Source organism: Xiphophorus couchianus, chromosome 1 (assembly GCF_001444195.1).
Source record: "Xiphophorus couchianus chromosome 1, X_couchianus-1.0, whole genome shotgun sequence".
Taxonomy (NCBI): domain Eukaryota; kingdom Metazoa; phylum Chordata; class Actinopteri; order Cyprinodontiformes; family Poeciliidae; genus Xiphophorus; species Xiphophorus couchianus.
In genome coordinates this window covers 14,755,319-14,781,145 of record NC_040228.1, presented here as the reverse complement: position 1 = coordinate 14,781,145, position 25,827 = coordinate 14,755,319, and the positions used below count along the sequence as shown (strand labels likewise).

At 39.9% G+C, this 25,827-nt stretch overlaps 1 protein-coding gene across 4 annotated transcripts in view; it reads right to left on the bottom strand.

The window, feature by feature from the left end:
- Positions 1-115: 115 nt before the first annotated feature.
- The window catches only part of l1cama (L1 cell adhesion molecule, paralog a), a 50,722-nt gene continuing 25,010 nt past the window's right edge, over positions 116-25,827 (bottom strand). Inside the window, exons 2-29 of one of the 4 annotated variants that reach the window (XM_028017860.1) lie at positions 23,070-23,408; positions 22,027-22,032; positions 19,781-19,883; positions 18,147-18,349; positions 15,498-15,626; positions 14,993-15,163; positions 13,855-13,969; positions 13,363-13,547; positions 12,844-12,975; positions 12,616-12,759; positions 11,878-11,989; positions 11,432-11,586; positions 11,157-11,316; positions 9,439-9,563; positions 9,095-9,196; positions 8,673-8,870; positions 8,458-8,528; positions 8,142-8,367; positions 6,355-6,470; positions 6,042-6,258; positions 5,789-5,911; positions 5,427-5,603; positions 4,401-4,514; positions 4,167-4,310; positions 3,629-3,760; positions 2,538-2,610; positions 2,387-2,398; positions 116-2,127 (exon numbers count right to left, since the gene is read on the bottom strand). In XM_028017860.1, the coding sequence (XP_027873661.1) occupies positions 1,884-2,127; positions 2,387-2,398; positions 2,538-2,610; positions 3,629-3,760; positions 4,167-4,310; positions 4,401-4,514; positions 5,427-5,603; positions 5,789-5,911; positions 6,042-6,258; positions 6,355-6,470; positions 8,142-8,367; positions 8,458-8,528; positions 8,673-8,870; positions 9,095-9,196; positions 9,439-9,563; positions 11,157-11,316; positions 11,432-11,586; positions 11,878-11,989; positions 12,616-12,759; positions 12,844-12,975; positions 13,363-13,547; positions 13,855-13,969; positions 14,993-15,163; positions 15,498-15,626; positions 18,147-18,349; positions 19,781-19,883; positions 22,027-22,032; positions 23,070-23,199 (3,819 nt within the window). In that variant the 5' untranslated portion in view covers positions 23,200-23,408 and the 3' untranslated portion in view covers positions 116-1,883. Of the gene's footprint in view, positions 2,128-2,386; positions 2,399-2,537; positions 2,611-3,628; positions 3,761-4,166; positions 4,311-4,400; positions 4,515-5,426; positions 5,604-5,788; positions 5,912-6,041; positions 6,259-6,354; positions 6,471-8,141; positions 8,368-8,457; positions 8,529-8,672; positions 8,871-9,094; positions 9,197-9,438; positions 9,564-11,156; positions 11,317-11,431; positions 11,587-11,877; positions 11,990-12,615; positions 12,760-12,843; positions 12,976-13,362; positions 13,548-13,854; positions 13,970-14,992; positions 15,164-15,497; positions 15,627-18,146; positions 18,350-19,780; positions 19,884-22,026; positions 22,033-23,069; positions 23,415-25,827 lie in introns of all 4 variants that reach the window. The other 3 variants (XM_028017869.1, XM_028017891.1, XM_028017880.1) reach the window with 3 other exon arrangements.

Here is a 25,827-nt window from a genome sequence, read left to right as displayed (position 1 = left end):
AGCTATGAACTATTCTTTTGCTACAGCCAAGTTTTACTGCGATCATTTGTCAAAAACACAACGTCTGAATTCATAGCAACAGTACAGAAGAAGAAAAGTTTCAACTAAGTTTCTCTTAACAAAGTTGGGTGTTTTAGAAACTGCGCAATTTTAAATATTTTTTTTATCAAATGTGGTTCTTTTGAAGGGTTCTATTTACATTCTGTGAAAAAAATTGTCCTTTCCAGATTACTTAAAACATTTCCTATCTTTCCAGAGTCTTTATCAGTTTAAAAGCACAGAAATACAATATTTACCTCGTCCTGAAAAGAATACATTCTCTTATGTAAATATGCCTTTATCGTACATTACCTGGCTGTCATTAAGCCTGTCTGCAAAACCCAGCTTGCACCGATAAAGGATGAAAACTAAACCAGGTGCTACTCTCTAGTGTGTAACAAATACTGCTTCTCAATCAAACTGTATTGTATGAGATGGACAGGTATGAAAAATTTGTTAGTTAAACTCAACAACATTTTAATACAGAGTAGAAAGAGACAAAGACAGTTACAGAAAGCTACACATAGGTCTCGACACCGAAAAAGTTACAATTCCATTTAAAGTAAAATGACGTAACGCTGTGGGAAGGCGAGACTGTAATGACATCAATCTGGCGCTTTATGCAGACCCGGCAGGCACAGGAACCTATAAGGAGCATTTACATATCTATAATACTGTATTATGGCTGAATAGATAGATGCAGATGCAGCTATACACCAGGTGCTACTCGATATTTTTACACAGTCAAGTTTCACAATGAAACTTGACCGTTTCCTTTGATTTCAATGGAAAACATCCTGGTCTATTGAAAATGCTATGAAAGATTACAAGCTTTAATGTAAATATGAAAATGATCATAAATAAAAATGCCCATAAAACTGTTTTGTGTTCAGTCACAAAGCTGTAAAAAATTTAAAATATCACCAGCGAGGACAATCTGATGCGTTGAACGGCAAAGAACATATCATTACATTACAAAAATAATAACGTAAAAAATAAGATTAAAATGTACAGTGGCAAAAGTATTCAAACCCCTTGAGCTTTTCACATTTTATCAAACTACAATCACTGCTTTTTCACAGATTAATTTTTTATTTAGCGCCCTTACTGACATCCAAGTAAAACGTTATTTAGAAAAACAGTAAAGATATTTAATATTTTAGAATCACCTCGTCAAAGTCCAGATTTAAATCAAATACAAATGAAAGATAAAATGAGAATCTATGGTTGACGTTTACACATTGTGTGAATCAGATTTTTATATGAAAAAAGTTTTAAAAGTTTTGCTTCACTCTATCGTTATGTGGTAATATGTGATCATCTGCCACAAATCCCAGTAAAATACAGATGTTTGTAGTAATAACAGCAGAAATTGTAAAAATTCAAGGAGTATGAATACGTTTCCAAGGTACTGCATGCTGTCCGTTTCCCTACACTGAGCTCCATCATCACGCTCCATGTTTACTTAATGCACTACTCTGCATATCTAAGTGACCACACCTCAAACCCCTGATATTTCAAAATGTACAACATTCCTTCCACATGTTTATGTGTTGTTCAACACAAGAAGAGGAAAAGGGTTCAAATAAACATCAGCTTTTTAAATTAACTGTAAACTACACAAAAAAATAGGATGGGACGTGGGGTGTCACTTGGTCCACTACTTTGGACTCTCCTTTGGTCACAAATGTCTAATCAGTCAGATGACTGCCAGAGGGCGTATGAATAGTCTGTGTATGATTGTGCACTGGGCCTTAAAATAAACATCAGCAAGTCAGAGGGGGGAACAGGACAGTATGGGCACATATGTGTTGACATTTTGGTCTGATGGACTCTGGTGGAGGTTAATCGAGGATAGTGATTGCATTGGGCATGCCATTAGTGGTTGGGGCAATGGTCGCGGGGTTCAGCAGGGAGAACCCCTCCGGACCTTCACTTCGACGACTGATCTGGCTGGCCAGAGATTCATCCAAGTTGAGCTCTGTGGTCAGAGCACTGCTGCCGTTAATGTTCAGGGTGTCCTCGCTGCACATCTTGTTGTCTTCACACAGGGACGGCTGGCTGGCTGTGCACTTTTCCTCCAGATCACTGGAGCAGAAGAGAACATATGTGAAAAAAAAAAGACAACTATAAAGAAATATTCAACCATCAACAATAGGCAACTTTACATAATAGTGAAATCATCGAGTATCACTACATTACCTCATATCTCTAAATTATTAGTTAATATTAAGTAAATTGACCTTTAACATATGTAGTTTCATCAACAAGTACACAAATGCTGAAGACAGAAAGTCATGCAGCAACCTGGAGGTGAAAAAAAGGTGGGTGAAACATATCCGCATACCTTTCAAGAGATCTGCAAAGCAGAGGCAGGCATCAGTGAGGAAATAGACAAAGAAATGAAAAAAGGGGTTAGGAAACAAAGCAAGGCAAAGGGACTCAGGGTTTTGTTCTGACATTCCACAAACAGCCAGAGTGAAACTCAGATGACAAACCTGTACTCTCCAAACGTTTCCTCCTTCATCGGCCGTGCCTCTGAGTCCATCGGGCCGTCCTCTTTATCTTTCACTGAGGATGAGACAGATCGTTGGATTTTATTATCAGTAACATCTTAAAGAAGTTATGTCTCTGTTCAAGACATAACAGAGCAATGTTAAACGAGCAAGATAACATCAAGTGAGCGACTAGAGAACTCAAAGATTTGGATCACCTTTTAAAATAGAATCTAATGATGTGAACATGGCTTCCATTTTAACTTAGATCCTCTATTATCTAAGTTTTAGATGATACAACACCCATCACTTCTAACATTGTGATCCAAACATCTGACATAACTGTATTTAGTCATAAGAAAGCATGATATTACAAATTGGTCAATAAAAGAGAAGCAACTTCAAATTGCTTGGAAGACTACAATTATTTCTCCTTTAAATACCCTAGAGAAACTCATCCATGCATTTATCTTTGGTCACATTGATTACTGCATGACTTTGAGTTTTTGTGTTTGTTATGAGGTAAAGCACTTTGAAATGCCTTGCTGTTGAAATGTGCTATATAAATAAAATATAATTGACAGACAGACAGACAGACAGACAGACAGAGACAGAGCCAATGCTAATCTTTCAGTATATTTAGAAAATTGGATTCATGAACAAATAACTTACAGCTCAAAAATGACTCCTGTCAAAACACAACTGGTTCTGTCAGAGGTGGAACAGCTTGATTTGGTTCAGAAATGTCCTTTTCCAGTTTAAGGTAAGGCACAAGAATCACATTTACATTTCAAAGCTCCTCAATTAGGCTTATGAAAGAGTGACAAAATGTAGGTTTGTTTAAGATTCCTCTCCAGTTCAATTAGTACTATTTTGAAAGTTTATTTCCTAGTGCAACTCAGCCCTTTAGTTGTTAGTTTGAAGTTTAATTGACTTTGTTTCTCTCCCTTTGACATTTTAGGTATTTGTTTCCACTGTGTGTGTTAGTAGTGAAAAAATGCAAGTGACTCGTTAACTGTGATCTCTAATCTTGATAAACATTCAGAAATTTCCAAACATAGATCATCTTCAAGATCATGTTAAACTAAACTTGCCTGAGTATTTCCCTCCTTTACTCCTCTTGATGAAGCAGAGGATAAGCAATATCAGCAACAGCAACGCAAGGGCACTCACAACACCGATGAACCAGCCCTGCGTCGCAATGCTGGCCTGCACCTCTGTCATTTCTTTGGGAAGAAAACAAAATAAAAGGGTGTGAGAAAAAGACAACAAGTTGTTTTTTTTCCATGGGAAAACAGAACAGGTTCAGAGGGAAAGTGAATCAAGGAAGAAGACACAGAATAAATGAAGCAGTAGAATCTAGAGCACAATAGAAAGAGCATTATGCATTTTGACAAGGTGGCATTTCACCGAGGAAATGCAGCGCACTCCAAATAAACACGAGTAATGGATTATTTTATATGGCTAACCAAGCTCTCCTCTGACTAAAGTCTTTGAAAGCACTTCACAGACCGAAGGAAAGAACAGCAAGGTGCTCCCTTTAGAAGCTAGCTTTTTATTTAGACATGAGAAGCCCAGAGGAGAGAGCAGTGGAGATGAAACAGAAGAGGATGAATGAAGGCAGAGAGCTACCTGTTCCTTCTGTCTTGATGCCAGTCTCCCAGAATGAGGCGTTCCCATAGAAGAAGCGCAGAAGATAATCAGAACCAGGAACCAGGCCCCGAAGCTGGTAGAAAGACTGAGAAGAGTTCACCCTCTCAGACTTTTTCCAGCCGCCTGTTTAGGCACAACATCAACCTCAGTTGCTGTTCAAGTTACCAATATTATGGACTGTCTGCTGTAAGGCTGTGCGTGTTTGCTTTATACCATTCTTTTTGAAGTAGTGGATGTAGAAACCAACATTCCTGTGTCTCTTCTGAGCTTCCCAGCTGACATTTACAGAGGTTTCCCCCACAGACAGGCTGATGTCCGAGGGAGGAACTGCAATGTATTCAGACCAGAAATAGAGAAATTAGGTTTAGTAACTCACCGTCTCTAGAAGACAAACAGGCAAACATAATAAAAAAACGTAATTTGTTTCCATAATTCAATTCAATAAGTAAAAGTCCTGTTATTGAGATGTGCTACACAAAGCTGTTTATTTCAAGCGTTTCTGTTAATTTTGTATATTGCTTCATATAACCAGTATAAATGTAAGTTAACACGTCTAATGAAAAGTATGTCCACGTTCTGTAAAGTATGTGCACTAGCTATGTGGTTGAGGCTCCTTCTGCATGAATTGCTAGATTAGTTAAAGTAGATACTGATGTGTTTGGCAGTGTGGAAAGGTGCTAAGATCTCCTTCAAAATAAAATCAGCATCTCCACAATGCTTGTCAGCAGAAGGAAGCATTAAATGCTTTAACTGTGCTGGTAGACGGCTATGCTGACTTTTGACTTGATAAACTCAGTGGACAATGATATGGCTTCTAAAGTAATCAAAAACTTCACACAGCAACTTTATGAAGCTTGACTGCTCTGCCTCTTCGATCTTCATCTAAACTTTTCGACATCACATAAAATGCACTGATATTAATTCTGGATTAGAAGTGTCTCAACATAATGTATGCTACATGTTTGTGGATACCTCTGTCTGTGCTGGATTTGAAGTTCTGACTGCAGACACAGTTCATGTCTTGTGAATCTACTCAAAACTATCCAATGGGCTTTGGTTTACACACCTCTCAAGTCTGCCTTTCTCACTGTTGCATCCTTACTGTTTTCTTCCACTCAACTTTCCAATTATACAAGTTTCACTTTTGAATTCACTAACTGACATTAATTAACTTTTCAGTGATAGTCTAACTGACTGAGACGAAGATGTATGGGTGAAAATAAGTAACTAGAATACTACCTCCATCAAGTGTGGTGGCCCCCGTCATCATAATGGGCTCTCCCTTCCCAGCATCAGTGAGGCCCCTCAGGTAGAAGCGGTACTGGCTGTGGCGGTCCAGGCCCTTCAAGGTAAACTGGGTGACTGTGGGGTTATCTATCTCATCCTTCTGCAAAGGGCCGTCATCGCTCTCTGTAACTGATCGCAGCAGATTCCAAAACGATTCATCGCAGGTGACAAACGGCTGATTGATGCACATAGTTAATATGCCGTGGCATTTTAAGGGTTTCATTGATTTATCTGGAACTGTGCAGTTGTCCATCTTTCATGTTGTGTACAGACGAACTCATGAATCAAAGGGAAGAAGTGTAATTTATGCTTACTGCGCTGGTACTGAAGCAGGTATCCAGTAAGGATCCCATTAGGGTGGGCTGGGGGCGTCCACTGCAGGGTCATTTCTGTCTCTGATGGGCTGTCAAGGATCAGGGATGTGGGAGGACCGGGTACTAGCAGCAACAAAACAACACCTGATTACAAAGGGCTCAGCTTAAAAGGATTCATTTTTATTGTTTGATGAAAGCCCTCCATTCAGCCTCGTCGCCCGTCCCTCCTCCACCCGCTACCGTTTATTCTCACCTCCCTCTTTTGTGTCGAAGGGCAGAGGCTCAGAGTGCGGTCCCTCCGCCTTATTGTTGAAGACGGCAACAAACAGGAGATATCTGGAGTACGGTCTAAGATTACTGATGATCTTCATTTTCTCGTTGGGACCAGTCTCTTCCACCACAGTGCTCTCAGCCTCCGTGGATCTCCGGCTATGGCGGTGGCTCCTGGAGCCCATCCTTCTCAGGTAAATCTGGTACCACGAAATCAATCACGCAAAACGGAAGTTATGGGTTATTTTCAGAGGTCAATTTGAACAAAACGTTTATTTACTAAGGAGTAGCAGCACCTTGTATCCCAGCAGGTGTCCTCTCACCGACTCTATTTCTATAGCTGCCCAGGTCACGACAACCGTAGTACTGTTGAGTAGTTCGACTCCCACGCCTATCGGAGCTTCCAGGGGAACTTGGAGATAATGCGAGGGGACAGATGTCAGAACAAAGAGCCAATGTCCACAATTAAACCAAAGCACATACTGTACAGTGCCTTGCAGAAGTATTCATCCAGCTTGAACCTTCTCACGTTTTGTGCATTTTATTGGGATTTGACCAGGAAAAATAGGTGGAAAGGTGGAAGAAAAAGGCACATCAAACACGGTTTTCATTATTTTCCTTAAATCTGATCATATTAAAGGTTTGGAGTGTGTGGGTATTCAGCTGTTCCGAGCCAATACTTTAGAGTCCACATTTTCCTGCACTTACAGCTGCAAGTCCTTTGGGCTTTCTCTCAGGCTCACATATAGAGTCTGAACTTTTTGACCATTTCATGCAGTCATCTCCATCTACCTTTCTACTCACTCTGATCAGCTTCCTCCCTGCAAAAGAAGATTTTTATAAGGAGATATGTTGGATAAATTGTATTTTTAGTAATTATCAAATATTCGTTGTATCATGTAGCCTTGTAGTTACATTTAGATAATGTTTACTTATATGCTCTTATTCTTTTACTCTTAGTATAAGTAATGTTTCTGTGTGTTAAATAACTTTGATTCCTTCCTAAAGGAATCCCTGGGAAATAGAGGTGTTAGTTGTTCCCAGCTGAGTTTTACAACCCTGGAGGAAACTCTGCTTTGTTCTTTGTGCTACAAAGCCGTTGCTTTGACATTTAGCGCTGCAACTATGTGAATTGTTTTCCCCTCCACCATTTTAGAGTTGCAGCGCCCCGTGTGGCAGGGTTCCTAAAATCAATAAAACAGAGGAGCGGGAGATGTGTTTTTCAGAGCGGTAGGAGATTTGTAACTGAAAGCATATCTCTGTCTGCTCTCCTCGCGAGAACAAAGAATTTAACTCTCTTGTCTTTCCTATGTTTGTTTAAATTGTTTTAATAGGTATTTAGACCTGACAAGATAATATTGATGATCTTTAATCATCAATATTGGCAACATCTGACCATCTTGATCTGAATACCTTGTTCCACGTGCTCTGTCTCTTGGCTTGTAACGAACTGGAAACAGGACTTCTTATGGCTTTCTTCTTCCTGCTCTAAAAACATCCAGATTTCTAAAGTGTATAACTCCTGTCCTGTAGAAACGTTTTAAACTTGAGCTGTGGATCTTTGCAGCTCCTTCATAGTTATAAACAAACATCCAGGGAGCTTCGCAGATGAATTCTTTCCACGAAAAAGCTTTTGATAAGCTTGTACTTGTGCCACACTCTTTTCATCTTTAGATGATACAACTGAAACATCTAAGCTTGGGAAATAGTTTTCTTACTGAACTCTGTTTTAGGCACCTTCTCCACATCTTGCTGTTGTTATTCTTGGTACTCATGTTCTCTCATAAACTTCTTAGGACTTCACAGTTGGATTTATACTAGGATTAAATAAAACTCAAGTGGACTTAATTGTTTATTTAGGGGCATTGGCGTAAAAGCAGCTGAATGCAAACACGCACCATGTTTTTTATTCTTCAGCGTTAAAATACTTTTCCTTTCAGTTCACAATCATGCACCACTTTGTGGTAGTCTGTTAAATAAAATTCCAACAAAACACATTCAGCTTCGTGAGTGTAAACCTAACAAAATATCAAAAGGTTTTTTCAGGGCTCTGTCAGTGAAATGTATCTTTTGATCCATTTACCATCCTCCCCTGAGTAGCCAATAACGGGGTCTGGCTCCGGCCCGTAACCCATTGTATTGAAGGCCTGGACTTTTATTTCAAAAGCAGAGAAATTGCCAACATCATCAACGATGACCGGGGGCTCGGTTGTTTCCCTCTCGTGCCACTTAGGTCCACTGCCCACTGATCGTCTCCACAGCACCTTGTACATGAATTCAGCTCCATTGAAATTACGTTTGTCCATTTTCTGCAAAAAAATAAATAGAGGGCATCGAACAAGACCTTTTTTGAGGATTTATTTTTTTTAAATACCAGCACATTCAGGTATTAATTGTACCTCCCAGGTGATGAGGAGAGTATTTGGGTTTATGGACTCACTCCTGACATTCTCTGGGTTGTTGTCTGGAGCTGTGTTGTGGGTAAATGCGAAAAATAAATAAAGTTTACTTGTACAACACATTTTGGCAACAAGGCTGTTCAAAGTACTTTACATCATGAAAAAATAAAAACATCAGATCTTAACATTTTTCAACAGAAATTGCAATATGTTACCTTCGGCTGGCGTGTTGTGGATTTCAGAGGGTTTGCTAGGGTCACTCTTTCCCACCTCATTGATAGCGATGACCCGAAAACGGTAGGACATGTAAGGCCAGAGGGAGAGGACAGCGTGCTCCTGGTTGCCGCTGACTCTCTTCAGCTCTTCCCAACCCCTCTCCTTCAAATCTTGGTCCTCAAACTCTATGACATACTCTGTGGAGACACACACGGTCAGGGAAAACATCTCCTGATGGGAGACTCTGAGTGCATCAGTATTTGATTTCTATGATCTCGTGAAGTAAGTCATTAAAACAAGCTGGAGTATACTGGTAGTTTCAGGTTAATGCAATGGTAAAGATTAGAGAAAGATAACCGACTACATGGATTGAGTCTCAAAAGGAATGAATATCTAAGTGAAAAACTACTAGGTACTAAACCTAGAACAGCGCTCTTGTGGTCATCTCCAGGAGTCCACCTGAGAGAGATTGCACGATGCCTGGGATCAGAGATCTGGAGGAGGCTTGGAGGGTCTGGACGATCTGAGGGAAACACCAGTAATAGTGTAATCAATGTATCTGTATACGCACTAAATCTAGTTTTTAAAATTGCTGTCTAGCCCATGACACTCTTGTAAATGAGATTTTTTACATCTCAACTTTCTATCCTTGTAAAATAAAAGTTAAATGAAAAAGTTATATGAAATATAGCTACATAACATACTGTCTTTAGGTCTTTGCCAGTGAAATCTTCAGCTGAAGACATTACTGGTTTGCAGTCTTACCACATAAAGTGAGCGTGGCGCTGGCTTCGACCTTGTCCAGAGAAGAGATGATCTCACAGGTGTAAATGCCCTCATCATCTTGTTCCACATTAGCGATTATGAATTCTGCCTCATCAAATGTGTATCTGGGAAAATGTATCAATCATTATTGTTATGCTTATTTGCCTCTCCCCTAAAAATATTTTTTCACATATTCGTTCAAACTGTCACTGTGTCGTGACAATATGGTAGATAATTGTGAAAGTGCTTCCAGTACTAACTAGAAATAACTCATCAGAGCCAGGAGGCAGGGCTTAGTGCTGTCAATCACCTTTCCATGTGGTGCTGCTCATCCTCGCTGACCTCGCCCCCTTTTTTCCGCTACTCTGCAGCTAGCTTAGCTTGTCATGAATGTTCAGACTAGTTAGCATGACCACCAATAATGGCAGATAAGCAATTTTCTGTAACGACAAGCTGTTTCTCTGAAATTAGTACATTTAGCAGCAAACATGAGGTTGATTGACAGCGCTAAGACACGCCTCCTGGCTTTGATTGGTTGTTTTTAGTGGGGACCGTTGGATTTCTTCAGAGGGCAACAGTAGTTTAGTGATAAGGTGAAGGAGATCGACCTTTTCATAGATTATCTGTTTCATAACATATTGTGACAACATGGTGACACTTTAACAAATATGTAAAAAAGCAATTTTTTTTGTTGTAAAAGTTACAAGTTTTTCAGGCTGTTACCCTTCAAACACAAACCACAGAATCTTTTTATGATTTTTATGTGACAGACTAACAAATACTGGAGTTAACAGAAAAAAGTGCTTTTTATTTCCCTTTCCTAGTAGAAAATTGTGCTGTGTTCATTTGTTTGTTTCAACCCTGAGTAAATGCTTTGTAGAATGCTTTTGGTTGCAATTACAGCTGCAAGCTTTGCACATCTACAAAATGAAATCTTTGCCCACCATTCATTTTAAAATAGCTCCAGCTCAGTCATATTGGACAGCGAGCATCTGTGAGTATACACTTTCACATCTTGCTACAGACTCTCAATTGGTCATGGTCTAGTGCAAGGGTCAGCAACCTTTATAACCCCAAGAGCCAATATATCCTTAACTCCAGCTAAACAAAACTTGTTTAGAGCTACAAAACCAGCATGACTAAAAAAATGGAAACAAACAACAAAAAAAGCTTCTTTTTGTAATATAATGGATCCCCAGTAATGGCTAAAAGAAAGCAAAAGCAAATTGCTACAAATCCATGAATTCTTGAGATTCTCTCTAAAAATGATTATAATTACCTATTTTATTCGGCAATAATAAGTGGAAAAAATGGATTAGTGGCAGAAGAATTTAGTCATGTTTCACAGATAATTCCAACGATTACTGTACTGCCAATAGCTTTCCTGTAACTACAGCAACATAATTTAGATGTTTTTTAAGGTTTTCTAGTGGTCTTTATTTAACAACAGCTTAAGAGAAAGAAGACATGGTGCAAATGACCAGGGCTGGGACCTGAACTGGGGACAAGTGCATTCAAGACTGTTATCTGTGTGAGTCTGCTCTATCACTGAGATATGTGGCGCCTCCTAGTTTAAATTGTGGATACTTCTGCAAGGGACCTCTTACACTGTGTAAAGCACAGTGCAACCCTAGCAGAAGATATAAAGGCTTGTAAATGTGAAAATCAGTAAAATCCTAAATGATTTTGGGCTCTAATGGGTAGATTTAAAGTCTCACTTTTCATCACTGGGGGATTCCATCAGTTTCTGGTTGTTCTTTCTCCACTGAATTTGAGGAATCCTCAGTCTTGTATCATAAAGGCCCACACATGTAAAGATTGCTGTGTTTCCAGGCTGCACCTTCTGGTTCCTAGGCGGTGTCAGGATCACTGTCCTGTCTGGAAGGGAATGTGAAGAAATAACGAAAGTAAGCTGAGTCAAGCTGCAGGAGGTTAAAGTTACGTACATGACTTGCACTGTGTGTGACTGTGTGTTTGTGTGTGTCTGACTTACTGAACACCTCCAGCTCGGCTATGATTGACAAGTTGGAGTTTTGAACTGAGCAGGCGTAGGGACCTTCGTCGTCATGGCTGACATTAATGATCTGAAGCCCTCCATTGGGAAGTGGCTGAAGTCTGGGATCATCCAGAAGGTACGATGCTCGCTCCCTGAACACATCAGAAAACTGGCAAGCTGAGTACAAAATTAGGCCTTTCAGCTACTCCAATGAATTCACCAGTTTAAACACCACTTTGCCTGTTTTACATAAAAAAACAAAGCCAGGTTGGATATGTACCTAGCTAACAGATTTCACAGTCCAGATGCAACAACATTTGGCTGTTAATTTATGCATATGAAGAGCTGCCTATGCAATAACATCAACTTTGCAAAATGAGATAGAAAAACCCGCCAAATGTCACTGAAAAATTTAAAATAAAGTAGTGAGGAATTTGCCTCACCATATGACTTTAGGTTTAGGAGAGCCAAAGGTCTCACACTCCAGCGAAGCACTCTTGCCTTCAGTAACAGCGTACACTTTCCGGTCATCTGTAATGATCTGCGGAGGCAGTTCTGAAAGAACATAGAGTCATGACTATGGAGGACCAAACCTGCCAAAATGCATCTGTAAACAAGTGCATAAATAAATACACGTTTCAGTAAAGTAACACAGCAAAAATAAAGAGTTTAAAAGACTTATTATGGTATTCCATGTTTCATAAATTAAAATATATATTTCATTTCAAACTATAAGAATTTATTTGTACACTTTAATTGAAATTTACAAATAAATTGTTCACCTTACTGCTCATTTAATCAGTTCTTTAATAGTTACTTCTTAATTTATTTTTAGACAGATTTTTAGTTATATACTATATATTTCACTATGAATTATTGTTATTTGCCCCATTCTGATCCACCACCAGCCCCCATTTCTTTATGTTGAATGTTAAGCTTAATATCGTCATTTTCATGTCTTTAAATTTATGATCACTTATGATTTTTTTCCTTCTCTATTTTTTTCAAAATACTTTTCATTTGTAACCTTAAGCATGACAATAAAAGCAAAAACCAATTAAAAAAATTTTCACAGCACTGTTTATGTGTATTTTTATTCTCAATTATGATAGGTTTGTTCCTCCAGAAATGCACACAATTTATACAGATAAACTACCAATAAGTAAAAAATGAGCACTCACCGATGATGTATACATAGGTGTTGGTGAGGATGGTGCCGTGTTTGTTGGAGGCCCGGCACTGGTAGACAGCTGTGTCTTCAAAGTCGACAGTGTTTAGGATCAATGATGCATTTTTCTCTATCACAGTATGTCTGGAGTCAGTTCCTGTTAAGCAGTTACGCATCTCAGTACATCTAAAGTGCAGGAAGTTGTTTGCTGAAAATGGTTCAGTGGGATGTCTCCACTGACCTGAGATCTCCTCTCCGTTCCTGGTCCAGCTGATGGTCGGAGAGGGCGTACCCTCTGCTGCACAGTCTAGCCTTACCATTTCACCCGGAGCATAGATCAGACTCTTTGGGATCACTTTCCAATATGGAGCGGCTGCAAAGGACATATATGGTGCATCCAAGGTTAAACTAAAGCATTGTAGTTTAGAGAGTTTGTCCAAACAAAAAAATTTGGTAAAACAAATAAAGAAATACATAAAGGTCACACAGACTAATGTGTAGAATGTATATTTCTGTTACTTTTAATAATTATAGGTCACAATAAATGAAACTCCAAAACTAAGTGTCTCAAAATATTAGAATTTTGCACTGATTTTTAATTGTATCACTACAGTGTGAGTTTTACTTTTCTGTAAGGTTTTAATTTATTTAGATACACCTGCCAAATACCAATACCAATGCCAGAGAATGTGGTGGTCAAAAACGTGGCTCTGCAGCCTCTTGACTGTGTGTCAGTGGAGAAGAAGAGAGTGAGACACACCTTCTACTTTCAGATGGTAGGTGTGTTTGGCATTCCCTTGTGTGTTCTTGGCTATGCACTGGTACTCGCCACTGTCACTTTCAGAGATATCACTGAGGCGCAGGAGTCGGTCAAACATGTCTTTGAATGTCCGGGATTCATCCAGCTCACCTTCCTTCTTCAGCCACGTAATTTCAGGAGTTGGACTGAAGAAGAGGAGAGTCAAGACACGCATTGTTAAAGACTGAATAAAGACAGACATGGAATGAGGAAGATATGACACAGAGAAAGGAAAAGCAGAAGAAAAGTGTAAACACCCAGCAGAAAAGGAGATATACACGGTATAAAAGAGAAGGAAGGATGAAACACATGAGCCGAGAGCAAATGGAGTCAAGGGTAGGATGGAAAAATAGGATCATTGGCAGTAAAGATTGATTTTAAATAGCAGCTTTATTTTTCTCTTTAATGGAAGCAAAGGTGCATATGTTTCCAGGCATATATGAAGATACTTACAGGCCTTGTACAATGCACTCGAGTTCTATCGTCTGGCCCCTGAGGGCCTGGTACGTGCTTTCGGCTTCAGCAGGCCTCATCATGTGTGGTCTACGGTTCCGCACCACCGAATTGGCTGGACAAAGAGGAGCGGAAATGCATTTAGACAAAGAGAAAGACTCATGCATATGGATGGGCAATTTTCAGATAGCTGTTCTGCTGACACTGCAGCCTCTTCAGTTATGCTGACACGCCCTTGCAGTGAGAAACAGGGTCCGGAGAGTGAGCCGGACAAGTCCACCACAATAGCAACAGATGCAGATTTACAAACAGGGGTCTCATGTTAACACATGTTCATCTTTCTGACCTCTAGTTGTGCCACAGATGCTTGTGGCGGCCTCTGAGTGTGAGCTGCATCTCATTACAACTGGGCTAAGAAGGTATCGACTCCCTGCTGATTGTGGGACGTCCAGCAGATTTAGCCAATGCTTTGGTCAGGAAAGCATGACACCACATTTTGGCATAACAAATAACAAACTGCAAATGTCCATTTGAAATATACCATAAAAACCACTAAAGGAGAGAAAAATGGTATATCTACTCAGAAAATATAAGCACTGTTTAAAAAGATAAAAGCAGTTGTAGCCACTTCTCACTTAAAACTAGGAAGTACCATATTGATGAAGAAATCATCTGAAGGTCTGCCTTGTTTAAACCTTAAGCATCTAGTGTTGTTTTGTCCTGACTGCTGAAATGAGAATGAACACCACAGTAAGATCAGAGCTTAGATATGAGCTTGTAGAAACTTATGAGTCTGATAGGGGATTTAAAGAGGTCTCAAAATAATTTGAATTAAGCCTCTCCACTGTGTGGAAATTGGTCTACAAGTGGAAGACATTTTAAAAAACAGCCAGCATGACCAGGTCTGGCCGTCTAAGCAAGTTTAACCAGAAAGCAAATGACAAAACGCTAAAAGAAGCCTGGAAAAAAAAACCTTAGACAAATTCATATATTTAGATCCTAAGTATGATATTTAAACCTCTGGTCTTGTTGGTTTGATCCCCTTATTAAATTAGCCACAAGTTTCAAGACATGTTTCTGCCTCGCAGCTTCAGCTTAGCTTGCATCCACCTCTGCTGGAGTCAACCTCGATACTCACAGGGGTTAACCTTCAGAGTGATGGGCTCCTGGGCCAGAATGGTGCGTGTCACCATATACTGGACGTTGCAGGTGTAGTCGTCCCGGCTGTCATCCATTGTCAAATGAGCAAAGTAAAGGTTGCCGTCCTTTCCAACCACAACCCGCTTACTCAGCTGGATATGGTGCATCTCTGAAGAAAAGGAGAAAAAAAATAAAACGATTGAAAGTGGTTACAGACACAGTATATCTCAGACAGTGTGAGGTAATCTAATAACCTGGAACGCTTAAAAGGCTTGTTTTTGTAAAAGGGAGCGTAAAAAAATTGCGAGATAAATGATAAAGTAGTGTTGAGAACTTATCCTTCCAACTTTGCAATACACTCCGACATCTTTTAGAAATGCTTTTTGAAATGCATTATGCCTTTTTCACAGATATGATACAAATGGACTGCAAAAGATGAGCATGCACAGTAAGAGTCCCTTTTAGTCAGGCATGTGTAATAAAATTGGAGAAAACGAACTCACTCTGATCCATCCAGTGAATGATGGGCTCCATGGAGCTCTGAGGGGGGTTACATTTCAGCACGATGCTGCTCCCCTCATCAGACTTCGCAGTAACCGCCTTCTCCTTCTGCTTCTGCTGGGTAGGGGCAACTGCACCGAGGTAAACAAGGAATAAATACACAGAGGTGAGTTTGTGTGGAAACAGGTAGTAAGCAAACAGTGACCCAAAGAGAAGATTTCCAGAGGCAATCCTCATCACATGTCATCTTAGACAAATACCGATGAGGGAGTCTTATTTCTGAATTTCCATAACAGAATCCTCAGAGAAGACCGCAGGTCGTTTTTTCTTTTTTGCCTTTAAGACACATAACAGTGAGATATGTGAGTCATGCGTGTGTGATCTCCATCTCTCTCTCCTTTCTGCTCAGTGTTCGTAACCCCACAGGAGCCACTGAAGAGCGCATCACATGACATCAACTCAAGAGTGTTTCTCAGGAAACCGTTGTCAGGGAAACTGTGAAGGAAGGAGGTCGCCCAGGAGAGAGCCAGTCAGGCAGGTGGATGGATGTTCAGAGGTCCTTGTTGGCTCAGGGCTTGTCTGCATCTGTGTGTGTTGATAATTGCATCCCTGAATGTAATTATAATCTAACTCAGGAGTGAGCTATTTTTGTTTTATAGAAAGACAAATAGGTAAAGTTAAAGCAACCAAAGGGCCACACAATGAAAACACAGCTATTTCAAAATTAATTATCCGATACTTCCATACATCCTTAGCCACAGCAGTAAAGAGACTAGAAGGAAAAATCAGACACCACTCTGTTGTTTGACTATCCAACCTACCAACACTCAAGACATCAAGATACGGGAACTCATCCACTTAACGCAAAGACTGTCCTCTGACACAAAGGAAGCTGTCCACCTTTTTCTGACTGTGAACCACTGCCTCAGATTTAGAGGAGTTGACTGTCATCTCAGCCAGTTCACTGAAAACACCAGGTTATGAACTGTAGACAACAGCAGCAAAACCTCATCACTTCCTAAAAGGAAAGAGGAGATAGTAAGGTTCCCAAACCAGCCCTACTCCTCTCACGACAGAAAAATTGCAACCAGGATCAGAAACACTAGGCAAAGTCCAGCTCGCAGAATGGAGACACATCATTTGCTGGAGAAGAACTGGAATGCCCTTTAGATGCATCCGGACACCTCATACTCCCATCAGCAACTCCCCACCAAATCCAATTGACATACACTATTGTCTCCCAGATCCATAAAACAAATGTGGCCTAGAAAACCAAACCTCATTGACCTTCTCAGCAACTTGATGTCAAATCAAACCTGGGCCATACCTCCATGATCTGGACTCTCTTTCTGAATTCAACAATCAGTCAGAGCAGACCTTCCCAGTGAGGCTGATTGTTATCAGATGTCAAATACATTCTGAGAACTGACAATTATACCTTGTCCAACCCAACAATACACTAAACATATAACACAATGAAATGAGAGACATAAATCAATGTAGATTTAAAAACACAGGTGTATCATATGTTTGCCTCTATAGTACTCTTTTACTATAGATTAGTGGAGGTAGACTGCTGATCTAGAGAACATTTTTGTCTATGCTCAGCTTTAAGAACAGGATAAGGATCTTTCTTTCTTTGTGAATGTTTGATATGGTTGGCCTAGTTCAATAAATGGTTTTGCCTCATTTTACTTTTGTGTTTCATATTTTAATATTTACTGTGGTGAGGAGAGATTGTATTATTCTTGAACTACAGTTGGGGGATGCACAGGACCATTTCAGGGTCTGCAAATGGTCCCAGGGTCACACCTTGGACACTCTTGATTTACAATGTTTTGTTTTCATTTAAAAACATCAGTCAAGTGGAGATTTCTTAAAGTCTGGTTCTGGTGGTAAGAATGCCATTTCCTGTTGTGTATGCTCAGAGTGAAACAGCCTGAACTCTTCCTACAGACTGACCTCTGTGCAAAAGGAAGATAATCCTCTGATTGTATTCTGAGCTTTGAAAATCAACTTCATAAATCTACAATGGTGAAGCTAAATTCTGAATTTCTAATGCTAAGAACATATTTCCTATGAATTGAGTGACTTTAAAAGGAATTTCTTACTGTGAGGGATTTATCCCCCTCAACAGGTGTTGTTGTTTTTTTGTGCTTCCTGTATTGTTGCTTTATTTAATATTTTGTTTTGATCATCCTCTCTTTCCTTTGAGGTCATGTGCTGCCATGGAGGCGCGCCCATGAGCAGTGATGCCTAGGACCTGGTGTTTCCAATTTACCTTACTGGGAAGGTCCATTGTTTGAGAACGAGGAGAGATGTTTTTATTTTTTGTTTGGTCCCAGCTTATTTTTGTTTGTGTTAAATTGTTAGTTGTAATTCTGTGAATATTTGTTTAGGAATATTGTTTAGCACAAATGTTTGTTCTTTTGTTTACCTGGAAATGTAATTGTTGTCTCCGCCCCTTAATTAGTCCTGGCCATGCTTTAAAAGCCAGGTGGTTTGAATCAGAGGGGTGGCTCCCTCTTGTTTGGAATGTTTGTCAGTGTGAAAATGGTAGTGTAATGTGCAAAGAACTGATATAAAGAAAAGTTTTAGAGCTCTATAACGACTGGACTTTGTCTGATTTTGGATCGCAAACCAACACTTACCATCAGTTTTGAGGATGGCTTCCTTCGACACAGCCGTCCCGAGCTCGTTGGTGGCGTAGCAGACATATTTGCCTTGGTACGGTTTCAGGGTGTCCATAGTTTTACTGAGTGTGGAGAAGGCGAACAAACCAAAGCTTTTCGTAACATTAAGCTCTGTGTCAGCACTTGGGTCAAATGGCTTTCCATTCTTAGTCCAACTGAAACTGAAGCAGAAGGAGAAAGAGACAGTAAAATGATGATCATTTAAACATCAAAGTCACACAGTCATTTTCAAGTCTCAGAAAGCAGTCATTTATTCACAGAAGATGTCAGTGAAAATGAGGCCACAAATGGGTTTCTGTGAAATGTACACGGGATGCCCCAGTGGAGCTCAGAGGCCTGCGCTGTGTGTAATTGCAATATTCATCTCCTTTTCCTTGGCAATGGGAGCAGTTTTCCACTTCAGAGCAGCTAAGACACTCCGAGAGAGGAGATCGCCCGAGGGCTTAATGACATTTATCCTCTGCTGAAACAAGAACTCTGATCGGGAGAAGCTGTGCTTTCGTGTAATACTAATATGTAGATGTCAGCCGAACAAGGAGAGGGAAGGTCACTGTTCTCGGCTTCCTAAAAAGATCAGCGGAGCTGCTCTGCAGATATTATGCCATCAGACTTACAGTGTCTATCCAAATAACTAATACCCCTTAAACATTTTTTTATGTTTTGTCACATTAAATCCCATGATTCAATGTATTTTTATTGGCCCACAAGAAGCAACACATAATTTGCTTTGGAAATAAAAAAGATGGTTTTCAGTCAGATGGTTTTCAGCCTTTACTCTAACACCCTTAAATAAAATTTTGTTTAATAAAAGAAATCACCTAATTTGTAAAGGGTCCACCTGTAAAAACTGCTTCCATCAATCTATGATCAAAATCTATGATCTTCTGTCCTGACAAAAACATATATTATATTGTTCAGCAGATACTTGCTCTACAGCTTCTTCCTGTTCACCCCCTTGCTGACTGTAATATTGATGTAAGTAAGTTTAGTATGCTCTTTAATAATTGTCTCAATCCCTAAAAGCTTTTTTTCCCTCATCTCTAGTGATCCAGGATTTTGGTCGACATGTAAAATGCTACGTGTGATGGAAAACAAACTCTGAACACCGTATGCCCTCTGTGAGACACGGTGGTGGCAGCAGAGACTGAGAAGCTGGTCAAAGATTCTTAGTAGACAGAGGAAGCTAAATACAGGATTATCCTGGAAGAAAAAGAAACTGCGGAGAGCAGCAAAAGATTTGAGACTGGGCTGGAGATTCAACTTCCTGCACAACAGGGACTTTAAAGACAAAAGCTACAATGGCATGGTTGAAACTGTAATTACCTAAAGAGTGGCTGAATAAAAAGGCAAGCCACATTTGTTTAGATATTTACTCACTATTAAGATATTTACTAAAATTTAGAAAACTTTTTTTTTTCTTGCTGCTTTTTAATTACAAACTTCTTTGTAATAGTCTGTCACAATAAAATAGAGGCTGTTGATTTTATTATGAAATAAAACATCGAAAGGTTCAAGAAGTATGAATTCTCCTGCAAAGCACCATAGACCCACTGTGTTTATGTGTTGGCATGGATCTGGTTGTGCTGACAAACCTGGGCATTGGGACACCAGAGGCTTCACACTTCATGACGAGGTCCTCGGTGCTAAAAACTGTGACAGACTCCGGGTGTGTGGTGATCTGAGGAGGCCTTTTGTCTGCATGGACAAGAGTTAGTTCAAACGGGCCGTCTCGTTCAGTACACGAACAGAAAAAAAGGCACTGGAGAACGATGCATGCTGCCACAACTTGAGTTCTGATGTGTACATATACTGTAGACCACACCACTGTCTGTTTCAAAGAGTTGTCACACACATCACAGACTGACCAAATACTAGCCACTCTCTGCTTAACAGACGCCAATTAGTATATTGAGTCAATATCATTTGACAAAGCTCTGAAACACAAAGAGATGAAATATGGGCCAAGAAAAAAGAGCAGGAGCAAGAGAGTAAGGAGAGAAAATGTGTTTTCAATGAGAGGAAATTGATGCGTAATGTAGGGAGGAGAGTTAATGGAAAAGAGGATATATGGCACATTGTTTTCCCTGTGAGACTAAGAAAGTGAAGAGCCTGTGGGGAGAGGGAACAAGGATAATGAAAAAAAATGTGTTCATTAGAGACTCTGACTAAGACAGAGGTAAAATCTGTGTTTGCTAAATAAAAGCTGAGAAATTGATCACTGAGCTAAAGGCTTTTTTCTATATTAGGTAAGTTTGTCCTCTTTAGTCTGATTCAGGAATCTGCACCTGTGAAAATGCACACAGGATCTGCAGAAATAGTTAATTCTGTGGATAAGAAGCATGAAACAGATTACAAGGTGTTCCAAAAGATATTTTACAATTTGAAGGGATCCACATTAATCCAGAAAGTCTAAACTGTTACTTAGCTTTAACAAGATGTACCTTCTTCTGATTTGACTATACATATATAGTGATTGTTCAAACATAGGCCTCATTGTAGAAACTGTATGTTATTTTACTAAGCTGTTAAACTCAAAAAAGTTGGTCTAATGTCTGACAGTTTATATTAAAGCGCTGAAAGATTTTAATTGTAAATTTAAATGTCGATTTAAATATCAATTTTGCAGTAAATTAATTTGGAATTTACAGCAGAAATTGCATCTGCAGCTACTTTAATTTTACAGCAAATTAGAATTGCAGTAAAAATGTGAAACAAATGTATTCAGTGTCAGTGGATACAATCCATCTCAGGTAGTGTAAACAAAATCTGACTATTCTGCATTATAATACAGAGTGAAATTTCAGGATGAAAGCATGACAAAGCCTTTAAACAATCTTGTTCACAAACTTTTTATTTACATGACATGGACACTTTTTTGACACAAATATTTGCTTCTTGAGGAACTGGAAAACTATTGATTTTGAGGAAGCCACTCACTTTTGTAATTTGCACTAATTAGTTCAGGAAATGCACTAAGTGTTGTGCAAATGTTAATATTGATGTGAGAAATGCACCCAGAGCAACTAAGAAAACTATGATGCCATTATGAAAGCTTTGAAAATATATAAATAAAAATTAATAAAAAATAAAAAAAATTCAGCAAAATAAAAGTGCTTTTTAGTTGTGGTCATTTTCAGCTTGACTTAAAGGAAAAGACACAGGTTTTAAAGAAAGGTGATTCCAGTGAGCAGTAGGTAAACGGATGTAACAGGGAAAGGAGAACGGAGGGACAAATGAAGACACTGAAGTCAGAGAGCTGGGAGAGGATAGAAAGTCCAAAAGGAAAACAAATGGCAGAGCAGATAAACAAATAAAACAAACAGGCTAAATTCAGAAAGAGACAGATGGGAAGAGTGTGAGAATTTAATGAAAGAATTCCCACTCAGAGAAAATAATCCCATTTTCTTAGCTGATCAAATTGAAGTGAAGTCTGTAGGCACTGCTCCACTATTGGCAGAAGAGAAAGAGGAGTGAAGTTGCTGCTTTGTGCTTTAACTCCTCTATTTCTTCAAGCCTTTGATCTGACAGCCCCGCTGCCAGCTCCTCAAACTTTCTCCTGCTTGCTCCTAGAGGGGAAACTACCTATTGAGAGCCAATGAGACTAAAACACAACCCCCACAAACTCAAACAGGCTCGTGTTTTTTTCCGAAGCTAGCCTCACGCGGATTGGCACACGAGCACAACACAGATAATGCACGCTCTGATGCCAGATTCAATTAAGTGCACCGCTGTCAGCAGGATGGAAAATAGCCTCTCTGGCATAATGAAAGTGTTTACAATGAACTTTAGCAGTACATTCATTAATATAGAACAAACAACAAGAATTAAAAGCACTTACTGTCCCCTGTGCAGTTTGTTTGTCCACAGAGTTGGGCAGAGGGAAAGAAATGAGAGGAAATATTTTAGTTTAATACAGATAGACAGATAGACAGATAGATAGATAGATAGATAGATAGATAGATAGATAGATAGATAGATAGATAGATAGATCGTTGCCTCAGTAACTAATCAATATGTTAGAGGCTCCCTAATTGAAAGGCAGGAGAAACCTTGACCTTTCCCATTCCTATGTTTGACCCACCTCCATCCCCCTTTTTTCCTCCTCATCATCATCCCTTCATCGTCTTTGGCCTCCTCACCTCTGCGTCACCTTGTTCCTTTGGGAATTAGATGACAAAAATCTCTACGTTTCATCATCTTTTCTGAAGGGTGCGTGTGGGCTTGGCTCGGACGAGGACTCGCACTCGCTTTGTTTGTGTTCTCACCATTTCAAAGTGTGTGTAGGTGGTGAAGGATTGGGACGTGTACTGATAAAGAGTGGGAAAAAAACAAGAGCAGCAGAGGAAACAATATTTGGTGGGTTGACCAGCAGTAGGAGCAGCAATGGTGGCAGAGGAGATGAAGATCAATTTCCCTCCGGGCCCGGAGCTCAGCTGTAATTTTAATGCCCACATATTGCATCGAGGCGGTGGAAGAAATAGGATGAGGGGGGGATGAAAAATGCTTGCTGGAATTTAGTCGTGTGACTAAGTTGTTGATTTAATTCCCTTCAAACAGGTTTCACCAAGGAAACCAGATCAATAGAGGGACTAATCAATGCAGTATGAAGGGATCAATTACAGAGTAATTACACACGCCACTGGTCCAGATGAGAGCTAAGCAGAGATACCCCTGAAAGTAGTATTCAGAGCTTTTTTCCTCTAAATACTGAAGCTACTGAGGAGGAAACATGTTCACATAGTTCATCTACTCTAATTAGTCATGATTAAAGATCATTATTGGTGTGCGTTGATGAATCAACAATGCAATTAACACAACAAGCTAATCTCATTCCAGCATTCGACTATTGTTCTGGATGTTATGATATTAATCAGTACTCACAGTTGGAGGACATTTCGACGGCTGCCCGGCTGGGCAGGGCTGCGAGGGAAAGGAGGGCTAGGACAAGGGGGAGGAGGTGGGAGGAGCTCTGCCCCCTACTGCAAACCTGCTGTCGCTGCATGTGAGGCATCGCTCACAGTGCCATCAATGTCCCACCTGCTCACAGTGCAATGCTCACAGAGGCAACCACGCGCACGCTGAAGGTGAGCAGGTGTCAGGATGTGCTTCACGTGCTAGAGGTCTTGGCTTCGCTTCATATGTCTCTGGTCCTGCTGGTCTGTCTCTCCTGTTTGGGCTCTAAATCAGTGCCGCGCCCTCCTGCAGGAAACTGTCTACAGGCTGAAACTGATAAGAAGGGTGGAGGTGGGGGAGGGAGAAGAAGAAGGAGAAAATAAAAGAGGGCAGGGCAGAGAGGGGGCCATGTGTTAGAATGAGAGAAAATGACCCTGCAGCATGTGGTCAGACTGAGGCGCAGAGTTATTAAGGGATAGTTTTAATACAACGTTGTCTTTAAAGCAAGGTTCTGGTAAAATTCTATAAGAAGTTAAGGTTTCACCTGCATTCAAATTTATATAAAACAGACAAAGCAATCAGTTCATCTGAACAATTTGACCCTTCAAATGTTTGCAGTGGGTGGTTATTTATGCGGAAGCTGATCAACGTCGCCCTCAGAAATGGAGAACTTTAGTCGCTTTGTTGCCACACTTTTCAGTTCTGGATCATTTTAGGTTAATTTTTTTAGGCAGATTCTTGTATTTACTCAAATTCTGTTTCATCATTACTTTTCTCATCCATGGTAAGCATGAAAGCATGTTTATCTTGTCAGGTTTGTTTTGCCTCCTGTGTTCCTAGAGTTTACATTCAGTGCTGAAAGAAAAATATTTCACCACTTTATGTTTGTCAAAAGTCAAAAAATTCTTGGCTTTTTTTTTTTTGTCTCACTTTAATGTTTCAGGTCAAACAAATGTTAATATAGAAAATAAAAAGAGTTTTAAATAGTTATTTCACTTATTAAGGTGAAAAAATCCAAACCAACTTGACCCTATGTGAAAATGTTGCACACTAAACTCAATAACTGGTTGTGTGACCCTTATAAGCACCATCTATCATGAAGAATTTGTAATAAATGCTAGTGGAGGAATTTTGCCCTCTTCCATTTGCAGAATTGTTTTTCAGCACCTTATCTGGCGCTACCAAAATCACCAAAAACAGCTGGAAAGGCATACCCAAATTAAATCGGCTGCTGTTCTTGAACAATTTGGAGTACATGCAAAAGCTTGGTCTCTTTATGAAGATGACGAGCTAAATTTTCTATTTTTTCAGTCAAAAATACTTTAAAGGTTTTACAAGCAGGGTCATTAAAGCATTCCCTGACAGAAAGCATGCTTTGTTTTCAGTTTCATACACCAAGATCATTTTTAATAACAAATCTCCTCAGTTTCAGTTTTCTGTGTACATAATTGTTTTAGAGTTAATTACCCTTTAGCCAACTGCTAAGCCAATTTAAACCTACATGTGGCCATTTTTGTCACCCATTTGGTACTTTCATGCAAATCATACTTTAATAAGTCATCTTTCTCCATTGTTTTGTATGATGAGCGCATTAATGAATGATGGAGAGAGTCACTACATGATCAAATCTCACATGTAGTTGAATTTTGTTGCATATTATTTTCTGAAAACTTTGTTTTAAACAAAAATTTTCTTTGTATTATTTATTTTGTATTCTGATCCTAGCCTGAGTCCGTCAACTACTGAAAAATGTGCAAGATCAGGACACCTGATGAAACTAAAATACAGAGTAAAATACAGAAGATCACTTTAAATGGTTGATTATTAAGTCTGGTATGAAGACACCAAGAGAGTTGATAAAAATGTTTTCACTGCCTTTTACTAAAACATCCCTTCAAAATTCCTGAATTTCCCAATAAAACCGTCACCGACGAGTGTCCCAAACCTGTCCATGTTCTAGGACACAAAAAAAAGCCTCCATACCTTTTCTAATTACAGGACCAGTGAACCATGTGAAGAGGTCATTCAGAGGGACAGATGGAGAGAATACCACAACAAGAGGCTCCCAGCACGCAGTAAAATGCAGGAAGCGCCAAAATCTGATATTCCACAGGGCGGATGCATAAACAGTTGACGAAAGGTCGAGTGATGAGAGTCGCATCGCATAATCATGAAAGGAAAGTGACACGTCTGGGTGGCAGTGCTGTGAGAAAGATGTGATAAAGATGCTATCACTCATAGGGAGTGAGGCGAGCCTCTCCTCCTGGGACTCTATCCATACTCCATCTGTACGGTTGGAACCAGGGCCCGCAGCCACAAGCCGGCTATCCTTTCCTGCGGCACCACATGGAGCAAGCCTGCTGATTGTTTACACTGCTCAGTATCACACACAACGAGCTGTTATGGCACACCATGATTAAGACGCGGGCATGTGAGACAAAAGAAAGTGGCAATAATAGACACATGGAGGGTAGAGAGGGACTGTTTGACAGCTCCACAGGCTGAGTGGAGGGGATTTTTGGCTCAAATTACCACCCTTTTTTTGGCACTGCCACAGCATTTGAGAGAGGGGTGACCTTGAGAGAGAGAAGGTGTGAGAGAGAAGAGGTGAAGATGATGAGAGAGCACGGAGGGTGGGAAGAAGGTGGGAGAGTGGTGATTATCTTTCATTTTCTTTCATCGAGTGGGTAATGGCTGCCACAGTAATTACTGTTGATATTTTATTTGTCACTCAGGGGAGAAAGTA